The 16,161-nt window shown below is 43.9% G+C and overlaps 1 protein-coding gene across 2 annotated transcripts in view; it reads right to left on the bottom strand.

Moving 5' to 3' along the window:
- Window positions 1-6,808, bottom strand: part of FAT1 (FAT atypical cadherin 1) — a 96,421-nt gene extending 89,613 nt beyond the window's left edge. Inside the window, exon 1 of one of the 2 annotated variants that reach the window (XM_062493545.1) lies at window positions 3,526-6,808. In XM_062493545.1, coding sequence (XP_062349529.1) covers window positions 3,526-6,793 — 3,268 coding nt within the window. In that variant the 5' untranslated portion in view covers window positions 6,794-6,808. The remainder of the gene's footprint in view (window positions 1-3,525) is intronic. The other variant, XM_062493546.1, reaches the window with a different exon arrangement.
- Between the last annotated feature and the right edge of the window lie 9,353 nt (window positions 6,809-16,161).

The raw sequence follows: 16,161 nt of genomic DNA, 5'->3' as shown, positions 1-16,161 counted from the left end.
GACATGATTTATCTCACTTTTACTGTTCTGTGCTAATGGGATTTAGATGGTGCATGCGGTTTTCTTGTGGCACACTGAGATCTGCATCAACACAATGCCTTCTATTATTAACACACACCGATGTGCTCCACTTCTTATCAAATTCTTTGAGAAAATATTTTACTGCTACTTTAGCAGGCAATTTATATAGCAAATTGATCATCTCAATTTCCAGCCTTCAGTTCCGCTCACAAATATAAAGCTATCTTAAATTCCAAGTTCTCCTGAACATATACCTAAGGGATAAACAAATGGCCTTGTTATATAAATTCACAGCACAAAGATCAAATTTTAACATTTTTCTTCTCATATAATAGCAGAGTCTTCATTTATCGTGAAATTTAAATTCTATTTCTGTACAATATCAGGCACAATGAACTGTTGTACTTCTGAATCATATACTGAGCAATGACCTCTGATCTCTCTCCCTTACGCCCTTGGCTTCCAGTTAACATTTTATGAGCTGAAGATAGCATGAGGCTGAACCTCTAAATAACCTCATTAGTACAATTTATTTTCTTTAGAATTTTTTTCAATCTCTGTAACTTCCTCAGGAAAGGGGTTTCATTACTTTATTACACTTTCTTTTAGCTTAGGAAAGGAAAAATACTTTAAAACCTATTAACTGAGTGTGCCCTATTTCTTGCATTACAAAAACCAGACAGAAATATAGGTGCTACAGAAACTATAGCAATTTTCTAGACTTCTACCATCTTTTTCTCCTCCTCTTCTGACCATTATTGCCTTTTCAGGCTAAAGAATACTAAGAAAGCTGAAATATGACTGACTAACAAATTCACCCCAACACATCTTTTTTCTGTGTCCACTTGAAAAGCACCAGAGCAGTCAGGGAACTAAGTAATCAAAGCAGCTCCTGAGTTTGGAAATATTGGTGCTTAGTGCTCCCTGTTAAGAGATTCTGTGCTAATGGTTTGGGCACAAATGTAGAAAACAGAAGCTATGAAAACCTGCTGACCAAAAATAACGGTAAGTCTTGGAAAGCAGAACTCAAGACATCCTAGCAAAGATACAATAAATTCCCTCGTGAAAATACCAGAATTCCAGGTACAAATATCAAACACTAATACCATTTCCTACCTTCCGAACTGTAAAATCAAAACAAAGTTAACATGGGAAACAACCTGAAAGTCAACAAAAATCAACACATGGAAGGAGCTATCCAATGGTTCTATCATCATCTAGTCTACCTGCAAATATGATTGCTGTTTGTAATTTCTTAAAAGCAAGGGACAAAATAGCCACCACTCTGAGCTACTGAATAGTTAAGTGTTGATTTTAAATAAGTTCTTAAATCTGACTTTTCCATCTTTGAACTGACAGTGTAGTATGATGCTCTTCAAAGACAGCAGGATGAGACGTAGCTCAGGGGTAAAGCCAGAACCTTTCAGCAAGCTGAAAAAGTTAGCAAGTTGCTTGACAAATCTCTTCTTTCACAAATTCTTCAGTGTGCTTTGTTGGCTGATAATCAGTCTGTTCCCCGTATCAAGGCTAGTCCATTTTGAAAAATATGACAAATATTCAGACACTGCAGAATAAAGAGTGCCTTCAAGAACAATTCTGATGGCCTTGAACCAAACTAAAGTGTCAATCCAAAATTTAAGCTATGTTGTCAAGTTTGTACACACTCAATGTTCTTCTCTTTAGATCACCATTTGATGGAAAAAAACACATCAAGGAAACTGAAATTAACATTTTCTTCTCCACACCAGCCAGCGTCATAAATGGAATTTGTTCAATAAGATTAAAAACTAGCAACCCCCCTCTGCCACCACCTCATTCCCACCAAATCTCTCTACTTTCATCCCTGAAGAACTGCAAACACTAGATAACAGATATGAATACAGACAATGCCTTTCCCCTGCCTTGAAAATACAGAGCCACTGCTCTGGACAACATTTTCAAACAGAAGCTGGCTTTTGCCCCAAGCTCTGCCTACTTTGTAAACCCAGCTGACAAAAAAAACCTTACTTAAACTCACACCAATTCGTTAGTCAAGTAAACTAACTTTGTGCCAAAAGAGTAGAGGCAAGACATGCAGACAACTAATTCTGCCATGGTAGCACAAAAATACACATACACATGCCCATAAACAGGTCCATTCTCACTTGCTGTGACCTATCGCTCAGATAATAAACTGCCAAACTCACTCATTCTATAGGACAGCTAGGGACTCTTCTAAAATACCGTAACACACAGGGAACTTTAATATACTTATGGCAAAATAAATGCATAATGACACACAAATTAATATTCTACACACATACCAAATGGCTAAAAGTGAAACTACAAAGTCTTGGAAAGAAAATATTCAATTCATCACTTTTAGGAAACCTGTTTCACTATCTTAACTATGTGCTTCATTAGAAGTAAAGCTAAGGGAAGCACTGTAGAGCTGTACAGCTGGTTCCTTAGCCACAAGCCACTTAATAACTAACTTTCTAGAGAAGAATAAATAGTCAGGAAACAGTTTGTTCACCCAAACCCTAAAGAGTAAAGTGGCTTCATGAGTCTCTATTACCCAGATTCTTAACTGTGGGAAGCACAGAGAATGCACAGAATGACTACTGGATGAATCAGATATAATTCCCACCCCTTATTCTCAGTTACAGCCTTTTTTTCCTTTTAAGACATCGATCACATGTGTCACCATCTACCTATATGTAAGCTGTAGACAAATTCTGCACCAGATTACTCCTCAATTTATTTCAAGATGCTTAGATAATTGTAAAATATCAATGCTCTCATTATCACAGACATAAATGAATACATAGCTAGGGAGACATTCAACCAAAACGTTAAGTCAGCACTAGAATTTTACTGAAAATAAAATTTCTGCTGAACATGTGACAACGGAAAACTTCTCACATGCTCATCAATGTATGCATTACTTATTAAATAAGTCAACAGTTCAGTCTGCTTGATTCATGAGGTTTTTCTAAGGCTGCATCAAAGCTTTCTTTGGCATAACCCATCTGATGAAGAAAGCACTGCTTACTGAATTCTAGATGGGCAACTGTAAATGCTGAAAGTAACTAACAAAACCAGCACATATGGCAATATCACACCCATGCATACCTTCAGTAAAAGCAGCAAAAAAATAATGTCATTTAAGACTGAAAAGTATGACAGGCCCACTGCCCACAAGACAGAGTGTATGTGTGCTCACACGAGGCAGATCTCCATTTTATATCATGAGTGTTTTTACTTTTTCTGGGTGGTATAGATTTTAAGACTTCAGCACGGCTCTAGGTAGGCTGGATGGATGCGGGAATATTAGAGAAAAATTACTTATCAAGTATATAAAAATAGTTTCACTTAAGTAGCAGACACAACTATACACATTGTTGGTGACATCTTTTTGTCACTCAAGAACACCTACATCAACTGTGACAATGCGGCTTCTCTTCTCTCTTTCCTGGCATTTGATTTTATTTAGTATATAAAAATAACAGAAAGCCACCTTACCTTTTTCTTCATCAATTCGAAAAACTCCTATACCCGATCCATCTCTGATGGAATATCTGATCTCCCCATCTCGTCCTGCATCTTCATCATAAGCAGATACTGTCATTACTGAGGAGCCAACAGGAGCATCTTCTTTTATAAAGCCTTTATCTGCAAATATGGAGAACTGTGGGGGGTGCAAGTTTTCATTCACATCAACTATCTCAACCTCAACATAGCACGTAGAGGACAATGAAATGGGTTTTCCTTTGTCCTTGGCCCGCACGGTCAAGTTATAAAGTTGTTTCTTTTCATAGTCCAGTCTTTGTACAATGCGTATTGCTCCACTTACTTTGTCAACGTCAAAGGTGCCGTCTCCACTGTCCAAAAGACTGTACCGTACTTGACTTGACTGGCCTAAATCAGGATCATAGGCTTCTAGCCACGTAATAATAGTTCCCTCAGGAAGATCTTCTCGAATTTTCACATGATAATTTGAAGGAATAAACTTGGGAGGATTGTCATTAACATCTTCTACTGACACTTTCAAAATAATTGTTGAAAATAATTGAGGTTCTTCAGTAGGTTGGTCCCTAGCCTCAATTTTCAACAAATAAATGTGCTGTTCCTCCCGATCCAGGACCCCTACAACTTTCACAACTCCTGTCACAGAATTGATAGTGAACTTGTCTGTATCTGTAAGAAGAGAGTATTTCACTTCTCCATTAGCCCCTAAATCCTTATCAGTAGCTCCAATTTGAATTATTTCACTGTTGGGCTCTTTGTTTTCACTTACTTCAACAAAATAGCTGTCTTGGAGGAACTCCGGTGGGTTGTCATTAGCATCCAAAATTTTTATATCTAAAAGGGTCCAGGCAGATTTCTGTGGTATTCCAAGATCATAGACAGTAATATTGAGGGTATATTTATCTTTTAGTTCTCGGTCAAGGGGAGATAGAATTTTCAGCACTCCTCTTTCCATATCAACAATGAAACTACTGTCTTCATTACCTGCAGAAATAACATACACTAGCTTTCCATTGAAGCCAGTATCAAGATCAGTAGCATTCATAGATATTATGCTGGTGCCCACAGGTTGGTCTTCTTTTATCTCAATGCTGCTGGGGAGAGTACTTCTAAACTGAGGTGCATGCAGATTCACAGAGTGAGTATCAAAGACAACATCCTCAACTTCTCCACGATTGTGCAACTTATTTGCTTGTAAAAGTTTCTCTGCGAGCATTTTGGCAACACCAGTTTCTTCACATTGCAGGTTGACTGGTTTGCGACTACTAGCTACAGTTATGTTGATATACAACGGTTTTGCAAAGTTCTCTCCATCTGTAGCTGTAATTTTCAAACTGTAAAAAGACGTTTTAGCACCTAGGCCATCCATTAGTGACTGTTTGAGAGAAAGTACTCCAGAATTTGGGTTTAGGCTAAATAAATCCAGTTCATTTCCAGATTCAATTTGGTATCTTACCAACTGGAGTTCATCAGCATCAATAGCAGATACAGTTGTTATTTGTTCTCCAACACCAAGATCCCTGGGGATTATTCCCTCACAATTTATCTTCTCAAACAGAGGTATATTGTCATTCAAGTTATTTAAAATAATAGAAACAGGAACTTCAACTTCTCGGCGATATGGTACACCCCAATCAGAGGCTCGAATCCTTAAACTGTAAACCCTTGGCATCAATTCATAATCCAAGTCTTCTGAGGTACTAATAATCCCACTGAAATGGTTAATCACAAATGGCAAAGGATTTAGGTTTGCAATGCTATAGGTCACATAACCATTTTCCCCTTCATCAGGGTCTTTTGCACTTACTCTCATGACACTTGTACCAATTGGCACATTTTCATCAAAGGAGGCTTTATAGGATGTCTGACTGAATTCAGGAGGATTGCTATTCATGCCTAGTACTTTAATTAATACTTTTGCAGAAGCTCTTCTGTCACTTGTCACAACTTCAAGTTCAAAATGGGATGCAGATTTTGCTTTTATGGGTTCTAACGTGGTAATAAGACCAGTGTGAGTGTTTAAATTGAATTTTACTTTTCCTGCTGTGTTTTTAAATACGTATTTTAAATGTGGGTAACTAGGCACAGCTTTCACCATTATCACAGGTGTGTTTGGAGGAGCAAATTCACTTATTTCAGCTCTATATATCTCTTTTTCAAATCTGACAGGACCAGACTTAAATTGTGGCGATGTCACATGAACAACTTTTACAGAAGAAAATTGTGGGGGATTCCCTTTATCTTTAGCCTGAAGGGTAAGGTTGTATCCAAAAGGGTGACTCTCCCAGTCAATGGGACCAATGGCTTTTATTCTGTATTCTTTGCCACCCGGAACAGACCTCACTGTTTTGAACTGTTGAAGAGCATCTCCTGCAACAATATTTAATGATGCTATTTCCCCATTTGAACCCTGGTCATTGTCCTCCACGGTTACAATTGCATATGTTGGATCTGTGTCTGATTCTGATGGAGTCAATGGAACAGCTGTAATAACAGGGGCATGTTCATTGGCTTGCTCTACATGAACAGTTAGTTTTGCCATACTGCTTATGCCACTGCTACCATACAGCTTCAGCCCACGGTCCACTGCAAGAATTTCCATCTCATAACGCTTAGTGTCCAAGTAGTCAAGTCTACCAGTTAGAACTACCACTCCACTAGTTGGATGTATAGCAAACACATCTGTTCTTTCTTTAAAGCTATAGTAAAACTCCCCATTTGTTCCAATATCTGCATCTGTTGCACTGACTCTTGCGATGCTGGTCCTTACTGCTGTGTTTTCAGGCAAAGAAACACTGTAAGATGTTGGAGAAAACAGAGGCCTCAAGTCATTTGTATCCAGTACCTGTATCCTGACCTTCGTGCGTGTTTCAGCATTTGTATTTTTTTCAACTGCTTTAACAGTCAGCATATAATGGTCCTTCACCTCTCTGTTAAGGATAGCTGTGTTTCCTCCCTTGGTCCGTATTCTCAAAAAGCAAAAGTTTCCAAGAACATACTCTTCAGCTTTGAACAAGTTCTCACTGTCACCAGAAATAATTTTGTATCTTAAGTCCCACAATGGATCTGTAATGTAAATGCCCATTTTCACTGGATGCCCAACATAAGTCTTGGCTGCAGAATTCTCGTACACAGTGGCATTATACTGTACTTGTGTAAATTGCATTGATGGAGCATGATGTGGCCTTTGATTTCCTTCACAGTTTCCAAAATGCTGCACCAGCAGCATCAGCAGCAACAGCATAGTCAAGTATCTTCCCATGGCAGCAATTACAAAGAAACCCTGAAACAAGAAAGAGATGCAGTAAGACACGATTGTTCAAATGTTTATCAAATTGATGTTTAGTTCAGAATTCATACTTGAAAGAAAACTGTAAGTTACACGTTTAGATTACATACTTTTCTTGCAGAAAGTGTCCAAATTATTTGCAGTGATAAAAACACAGATAAATTAAAAACTCCTAAAAGAAGCCAAGAATCCGTTACATCAAAAGCCCGGGAATTACTAACACAACACAAGAGGAACACAGAGTTAAGTTCAAATGAACATGCCCATGAAGCAACACTCTAGAAGAAATAGGTCAGTGCTGTCTGCTATGAGCAAACAAACTAAGTCTGAACTAATCTGAAGTATGAGAACACTGATTCCAGTTCTCTAATCCATACATCACAATGACATCTAGTAGAAAATTCTCGTCCTTTATTCCATTTAGATTTTAAAATGGCTGATGTCCAACTATGTGGAAGTAAACTGCAAGTGTTGAAATTACCATCAGTTCTTTACAGTATCCAACTCTTTACAGTATCCTATGTGCACCTGTTCCAACAATTATAAATATTATGAAGAGAATAATTCTGTATTGTATTCCCTGCAGCTCTGACTATCCCTCTAAGAGCAGTGCTTATCATAAAATAAAATGCAAGTATCAAACACCACTAAGGTGTAAAGCCCATAAAGAATAAGACTTATTCCTTTATTCCCCTCTCAGAACCAGATCTGAAACAAATTAATATCATGAGCTATGAGAACAAGAATCTATCAAAATTACTGGAGGAATACTTCAGTCAGGTTTCCCCAACACACTCCAGAAATTAGAGAAATTACAGAGAAATTACCTGGAACAGCAAGACAGTCATAGAGGCACACCTTCACTGGATTTGCCATTTGAAGTCAGCATAACATTTTTGCTACCTAAATCTAGGCAAGACTGCAGTAGGAAGAAAGGCAGAAACATCAAGAACAAGACATCTGGGACCACCTTCTTCATCTGAGTTTACAGCAGCCATTTTTAGTCCTTCAAGTCTCACCATACAACAAATCAAAGCTTCAGAAGGGTACCTCAACAGGCCCAAGCTTCCAAAAATATCCTGGGGGCAAAATGTCTTTCCAGGAAGTAGAAAACAATCTAACATTGTTTTGATCATTTTAATTAAGTAGTACACATTCATTTCTTTCTACTTTCCCTATTTATTCTCAAATTTTCCCCTTGTCTCTCCTTCTGAGTTTTCTTCCCTGGCCAATCTGCTATACTAATCAAACTAATTACCCTCTGTGTTGTTCTTTTACCATTCCTGACTTTTTCTCCCCGCATTTTAGCCCTAGTTTGCCCTAATCCTATTCTTTGGATGTCAATCTCTCCTAAGTGCCTATCTACATGCTGGTTTTCTGCTCATCCCCACTAAAATAATAACACATTCTCTCCTTCCTCCACTTGCATTTTCTCTTACAATAATTTCTCTCTTCCCTACTTCCTACCTGCTCAGGTAGATATGTGAAAGATCACATTGACTAACACTCCATGGACTGACTCTGCCCACTAGCAAACATCAGAGCAAATTAATCTACTTGTGTCAACAGTTCACTTTAAATCCTCAGAAGGAATTCAGTCACAGATATTACTAAGTCAATGATTTTGACAGGAATTTAAGACTCAGATTCACACAAACTATGGAAGTACTGCAGAGGAGTAATGAAAAGGAATATCCTTTTGGAAGGAGGAAAAAATAGTGTGTCTGTCTTCCAAATCTAGCACTTAAGCTCCACAATTAAAACTATAAACATAGCAAACAAAAAGTGAATAAGCAAAAAATAAAAAGCATTAAAGTACTCTTTGAAGTAAATCAGTAGCTGGAACCAATACTACAAGGTCTTAACTCTGCATGAAGAAAAGGCTGGGAAGGCAAATGAGTGAGGCTGGAACAGTCACCATTTCAATGGCTTAACAATATTACTCCTCCCCTATCTACTCTCTTTCCCAGGCCATGATATGTCCTGGGAATGCAGAGATACTTGCATCTCCAGGGCTTTATGTCCCAGCATACTGCCAAGTTAACAAATACTTGCTTAAAACCAAAGAAACAAACAAAACTAACCCTTACACACAACAAAATCTTTGCAATAAACAGCTGATATCACTAATTCCAGAACTTTGACAATTTTAAGATGTCACCAGAGTGGCCTAAAAGGCAATATTAAGACTGCTTAAAATATCATTTTAAAGAAATCAACAAACACAGCTTTTCCTCCATCTTGCTAGAATTTTCGAAGCAATCTATTACCAATGACCTATTACTCAATGATCAAATTTCATGTTGATCTGATCAGATATTTCCCCCTTTTCTCCCTCAGATACACTAGGATTTTTAATTATTACTGTTTTTAATTTACACTGAATTCCAGCTTTACTTCTGATGCTGTAGCACCTGCTAATTCACTGCCTATGCTTATGTTTGGCAACAGGCTATTTGAAGTGGTGGCCTTATAATGTAAAACACTCTATCCGTTTATATCTTTTAGAATTTGCTTCTCACATCTCAGGCACATTAGACGGGACAGGTACCACACTACAATGTATGAAACTGCTTTAAGGTATCCAAACATCTCATTAATATTCAAAACTGACCACATTTGTAGGTTTTACTATTACTTTAAGAATTTTTCTGTGCCGTAATGCCTTGAAGCACTTTTTGCTGCTCTTCTGTAACAAGTTCAAGTCTGCTCAGAACCAGCAACAGGCACAGCCCATTACAAGTAATAATGCAACCACCAGTAAGAGAATCCACTCCTCAGCAGTAACCCCTACAACTTGCTGAGTCTCAATCAAGAATGTAAAAGTACCTCTCAACAGAACAGTTAACCATGTCAGATAAAAACAAGTTAGGAATTTCTTTTACATTATACCATTTCCATCTTATAATTTACATAGCTACTAGAAACTAGAAATACTAGAATTTACTAGCTACTAGAATACTAGAAAGTATTAAGCAATTCCAGTTATAAAGACCATTAACGACCAAGAGAAAGTATGAAAGCATTAAGATAAAGTGATAATGTGTTAGATATAAACTCAGATAGCTCATTACCATGTGCCAAAATGACTGAATTTCGGAAACATTTTAGCCAAGGGCTACACTTTGAACTCCTAAATTTTTATTATCTTTGGAATATGACCAGTTTAGGATTTTCTGTATCCATGTTCAATATATAAGGCAACCATTTGCTTAACAAAACATCATAGCCAAAAATGCCTAAGAAGTGCACACCGTATTATTCTGAAAAGCTACTTTCAAATAAACTTTGATTTGCTATCTGGAAATTATTATTCAGACAATTTTTATTTCTATGCATACCCAGGTCATTTTTATGTATATGCAAATTCAGCACTGGGATACAGAAGACAGTTTTACTACTTAGTTACAACATCACAAAAGCTATTAACGCATTAAAACGTTAACATAATATGTACATTGAAAAAAATACATTAATGCAACTTAAAAATACGAATTATCTTGACACTAAAGGTCCAAGTACAATTTTGGAGCTAGCAGAGCTCAAATTGCTAACTTACAAATTAAGATGACCAGATAAGACAGCAGTCACACAAGAGACTGTTTCTCCTAGCAGGAAGTTTACAGTATTTAGATTTCAAAGCTTATAGTTTGAGATTTGAAAGTTTTAAGCATGAAATGCAGAACTTAGTAAACAGCAATTTCATGCAAGCAAAAAAAAACCCAACAAAAACAAACAAGACCAAATCAAGCTTATCTTGCTTATCATAGATACATTGAACAAAGCTTACCATACATCTATGGGGCGAACACACTCAGATATTTACTCCCCCACCAACAGAAGTCACAGGCAGAAAAGGGAACTAAACGAGGCCATATACCCAAGTTAATCTTAGTCTCATTGCTATTCTTTTTCTACATGCAAGCTCTACCAGTTAAGTCCAGAATAACCTACCTACCAAGCAAAACATTAACTATTTACCTTAAAGGTCAGTTTTGATCAGCACACCCAACTGATGCTGTCTGACAGAAATGCACTGTGAAGCTAAACAGTCGTGACAGCATTTCTAGCATAGAAATCTATGATAGATCGTGTGACTTTGCAAGCTACACTAATTGTGATTACATCTACCCTTTCAATTGTTTAAAAGTAATTATTTATGTAGTCTGATGGGAAAAAAAGAAATACTACGTTTAGCTGTTTCAATACGCTTAACTTTCCAATCAAATAAACAGTGTCTCTTGCTTTTCAGAGAGGGAAGGTGTCTGCTTTGGTATTCAGAAAATTAACACAGGATGAGTGTATGGTCGTGTTACTTTAGTAAAGCTGGTAAATTATTCAAAAAATGTACATTGTCGCAGAGATTAACATAACAGTTTCAACTTGTGACTGAAGTCCAGTAAGTTTTATGTTTGTATTCCTCAATGAGTTAATCTCATTAGATACTTTGATTTACATTTTCGAGGTATTAGCAGTTAAAAGGAAAATGCAGCAGCTGTTAAAAGGAAAATTCCAACAGCAGGCAAAGATTCACATGGAGAATTTTATCTCTAGGCAGTTACTTCCTGGTGCATTTATATTAAACTCATCAGCTGTACAAGGAAAAGCAGACCTCCAATCTCTCTGTGATTAAGAATTTGATTGAAATTTAGCGTGGCAGCCTAAAATTTGTGAAAACAAAAACAGTTCTACTGATTTTGAATTCAGGCTTAAACTTTAAAAAACAAGCAAACAAACAAACAAAAAACAAAACAGGAAACCTTGGAGACTTTAAAGCCATTTTACACTTGTACACTTGAACTGATAATAGAGCTAACTTAACCATACAAAGTTTTTCAGCATGCTTAATTAAAAAAAAAACAAACTATCCTTCCTCTGGGGTGACAACTAAAGCTCACCTTTCAGTCTTCTAAAAGAGATTTTAGGGTTTCACAGTGAATGAAATAAAAACTTTTAAAATAATTTACAGCATGGAATTAAGATATTTACTCTCTAAACAACTGAATTATTTCCACACGGTTAGAAAAGCAAATGGGAAATACACACCTATTATACAAGGTTCTTAGCTTTTACAGAGAGACAGCAGAGGTGGTGAAAGAATACAGGTATATTTCCTATGCCACTCCCTAGGAACAGCTTGTATGCAAGTATTTAAACCGCAGGAAAACCTGCTGCTAGAAGGCAGCATTCCTTTAACATGCCTTTACAAAAAAAAAAAAAAAAGTTTATAAAAGGGGGATACTATTAGCGGTAAAACACGGCGTCACTTACTAACCAGTGAGATTAAAAAATGCATCTTTCAAACACAACTTGGTTCTGCGTCAACTACCCTGAAGAAGAATAAAAGAGGTAGCAGAAGCCGACTGGTGAGTCCAGCCGGACTCTTCCGCGGAGCCGCTGCCAAACGTCGGGTCCTGGCGGGCACTGCCCTTTACCTTTCGGAGCAATCCGGCGAGGAACACAACGGGGGAGGCGGTGTGGAAGTGCGAACAAAGGAAGAAATTCATCCTAAGGTACTTCTCACCCGCCGCGAACCGCCCCTGCCGGCTCACCCGGGAATGAAGTTTGCAATGGCCCATCAGACGCACTCAGACACCTTGCCTCAGGGAAAAGCAGCACCGCCAGCTCTTTCTCTGCCCAACTTAGGCGGAACCTGCCCGCTAGAGTCCTGCTGGCTCCGGGGAGCACGGCCCCGGCTGCAGCCCGCCCGGCCGCCGCCAGCCGCGGGGGGAACGGGGCGCCAGGGACCGCGACGGGCGGCGGGCAACTGGGGAGGGGGAAACCGGCCACTGGGGAGGGGGAAACCGGCCACTGGGGAGGGGGTACCGGTAACTGGGGAGGGGGAAACCGGCCACTGGGGAGGGGGAAACCGGCCACTGGGGAGGGGGTACCGGTAACTGGGGAGGGGGTACCGGCCACTGGGGAGGGGGAAACCGGCCACTGGGGAGGGGGAAACCGGCCACTGGGGAGGGGGCCGGCGCCGCTCGCAGCCCGCCCCGCCGGGGCCCGCAGCACGAGGCGGCCGCTCGCCCAGCGCCTCCGGGTGGCCTCGCTCCCGTCCCGGCCTCGCTTCAGAGCCTCAACTTCCCAAGGGGTCCGCGCCGCCCATCCTCCCCCACCGCCAGAACTTCTGCCAACTTTCGGCTGGCCCAGCGCTCACCTCTCTGCGGCTCGCTGCCTGCGGGGCGAGGGCGCGGGCCGGGGCCAGCCCCGCACGGTGCCTGCCGCGCCGCTCCCCCTTTCTTCCCCGGCCACCAGCGCGCCTCGCCGGTGCCTCTCCGCCCCCTGCGGGCCGCGGCGCCCCCCGCCGCCGGATTCCTCCGCGGCGCTGGACGGCCGCCCCTCCGGAACTCGTTTCTGCGGCGTTCGGCAGGAGCGGCGGCAGACCCGGCACCCCTGCCCGGCCCCGCCGTGGAAGGACGAAACGCGAAACGGAAGAGCGGGGGAAGGGCGAACCACAAGGATAAGCTGTTCCTCCCGGTGGCCCGAGCCTGGGGGGGAGCCTCACCTTCGCCGCGCTCGCCCCGCTCCTGCACGACGGGAGCGGCAGGGAATCGGGTGCCGGTCCAGGGACGCGGGCGACTTCGCGTATGGCGAAGTTCTCCCCCAGAAAGGCTACTCCGAAACTTCGGAAAGCTGCTGCCGGGGATGTCTTACGGAGATGGCAAGGGAGACCATCAGAGCCAGCGGGAACACGCGGTCCTCTGCCGTCCGAGGAACAGCCAGCGGCCGGGACAAGTCCCGCGGTGCCCGCCTGCACCGGTAGAACCCAGGAGCGCCCAGCGGCAGCCGCAGCGCCTCGGCGACCGCTCCCCTTCCCACAGACGGCCGGGCTGCCGCCCCCGGACCGCGCCGGCGAGCTGGGGCTCACGCCTCCCCACCTCGGCTGGGCTCGGCTGGGCTGGGCTGGGCGAGCCACCGCTCGGCAGCCGGGAGGAGGAGGGAGGTCTCAGAAGAAGCCAAAAGCGACTGGCGGCTCCCGCGGTTCCCCGGCACAGCTGTAAGGAACGGCGCCCTGCTCCGGCGTCGGGAAATACAGCGGCAGTGAGGGGGAGCGCGGAACTGGGTAGACAGCCGGGGGAGCGCAGCGGCGACCACCCTGCGGCCCGGGGAGAGGGTATGGGCTATCTCTCCGTACTCTCAAGCAGAAAAGTGCCCTGCCGGATTCATACCGAATGGGTATCTGGCATTCTATAAGACCTCCGTTAAAGATTAATACTCCGAAACAGTCCTTGAAGGATTCCCCGCTCATTAATAAGTGATCACATTTAATAACGATCAAATGTTTGCCTGGGGAATCCTGTCCCAGCGGACTCACGACGAAGCCGGGTTGCAGGCAGGAGCTGCCAGCGGGGGCGCATTTACCACGCATTAGCCCCGCCACGTCTTTTATTAGCCACATAAATAAATACAGCCAGCGGCGGAGGGAGCCCCTCTTCAACCACAGCCACACGCGCTCAGGGCTGCAGGTCAAAAGGAACCAAACCCGTCTAAAAGAGCTGGCTCTCAGGGTCACCAGCCCGCAGGCGGGCGGCTCCGCCCCGTAGCACTCGCGCCCCCTCGGCGGGCCGGCCCTGCAGCCCCCGGCCCGGGCTCCGGCTGCCCCGCGGTAGCGGCGGCACCACCGCAGTTCCGTGGCGGCCGGGCAGGGGGCGCCGCGCCACAGCGCACGGGCGGCGGGCGCTGCTCCCAGCGCCGGCTCTTCCGAAGGGAGCACAAACCGAGCCGGTAGCCCCGCGGCGACGAGCCCGGCTCCGGGTGTAGGGCTTCGGGTCGGGAAACTTGAGGCTCGCTCTTCCCGTGAAGGGGGCGGTAAAGCTTGGGGTACCTTCAGCTCCAGGTACAGGTAGATTTCCATAGAGTCGGTGTGCGGGTATATATACTTATATTGATATATATATATATATATATATATATAACATACACACTCTACACAGTTAAAAAACACGGGTTGAATCGAAGACCCTACTGTTTTCAATAACGCAACAAATTAAAACACTAGAACTCTCGAGGGACTCATCCCTCTCAGCACCCTGCTGATAATAAACTCATTAAACAAAGAACTCACCAGACCAGCTGGACTCGGCACTCTTCTCACAAAGTCCGCTCCAGCTCAGTTCATCTCCGCACGCTTCCTCACCCCGCCTTCTTTTTTGTCCTCTGGAGAAAGCCCGAGCAATGCCCCGGTGCCCACACGCCTCTAGAGCGTGAGCCCCGCGGTGGCCCTGGCGCTCAGCGCGGCCCCGGCGCGCAGCCAGCGCGGCGCCCGGCCCCACCGCCACAGCGCGGCATGTCGGCTCCGACCCATCCGCTGCTTGAAACTTGAGCGAGGAGGGGAAAGAAAAATAGACGGGGAGTCGGAGAAGAAGAAGAAAAAAAATAAAAACAAAAACAAAAAAAAAAAACAGAAGAAGAAGAAGAAAGGCGAGAAGCAGGGAGAGATCCAACTTTCTTAAGACATGTCCAGGCAAAGAACGGGCAGAGTTGAAGAGTTAGAGCAGCGGAGAGAGTGAGAGAGTGGGGACGCTGCGCCGGATCGCCGACTCCTTCCCTCCCTCCGTCTCTCCTTCCCCCGCCTCTCTCCCTCCCTTCTTCCCTCCCTCTCCCTCCGTCTTCTTTCGCACTCTGTCCGTCCCCCTCGGACCCAGCTCACGGCAGCACCACCCCCTCCCTGCCCTCGCCGCTGCAGTCGAGCGCGGCGGCTGGAGGGAGAGGCGCTCGGCTCTGCCCGCCGGCACGGCACCGGGGCCGCGGCCGCACGCCCTCCCTCCCGCAGGTGAGGAGGCTCCGTGCCCGGCACGGCCCCGCCGCCCAGGCCTCCTTCCCGCCGCCGCAACTCTCCGTGGCCGCCGCCGCTTGGAGCTTGGAGGCCCCGCTGGCTCCGCCGCCGCAACGCCGCTCGACTCGGCGGGACGGCGCTGCCCCCGCCGCAGCGCCTGGCGGCTCCTTCTCGGCGGGCACAGCCGAGAGCTTAGCCGGGGGGCTCCAAGTGGGCTGAGCACGGGAATTTCCCGCTTTCGCCCGGCTGCGTTGTCAAGAATTCTCCTCTCCTCTCCTCTCCTCTCCTCTCCTCTCCTCTCCTCTCCTCTCCTCTCCTCTCCTCTCCTCTCCTCTCCTCTCCTCTCCTCTCCTCTCCTCTCCTCTCCTTCTCTAAAATAATATATCACAAGCAAGCAAGATGTATTTATAATGTGATTCTCCCTCATCCAAAGTCAGCCCCAAACAATTACTCTTCTGGGACAAAGTTCAGGAGATGTTGCACTACCTAGTGGCAGGGATCAGCTGAAAGGAGAGGCCTAAGAAGGTCCTGAATGGTGTGGTTTATAAAATTTTGGGATAAC

The sequence above is a fragment of the Cinclus cinclus genome, chromosome 5 (genome assembly GCF_963662255.1).
Source record: "Cinclus cinclus chromosome 5, bCinCin1.1, whole genome shotgun sequence".
In the NCBI taxonomy this organism is placed as follows: domain Eukaryota; kingdom Metazoa; phylum Chordata; class Aves; order Passeriformes; family Cinclidae; genus Cinclus; species Cinclus cinclus.
The sequence above is the reverse complement of the archived record's forward strand: the minus strand, read 5'-3'. Positions and strand labels throughout refer to the sequence as shown.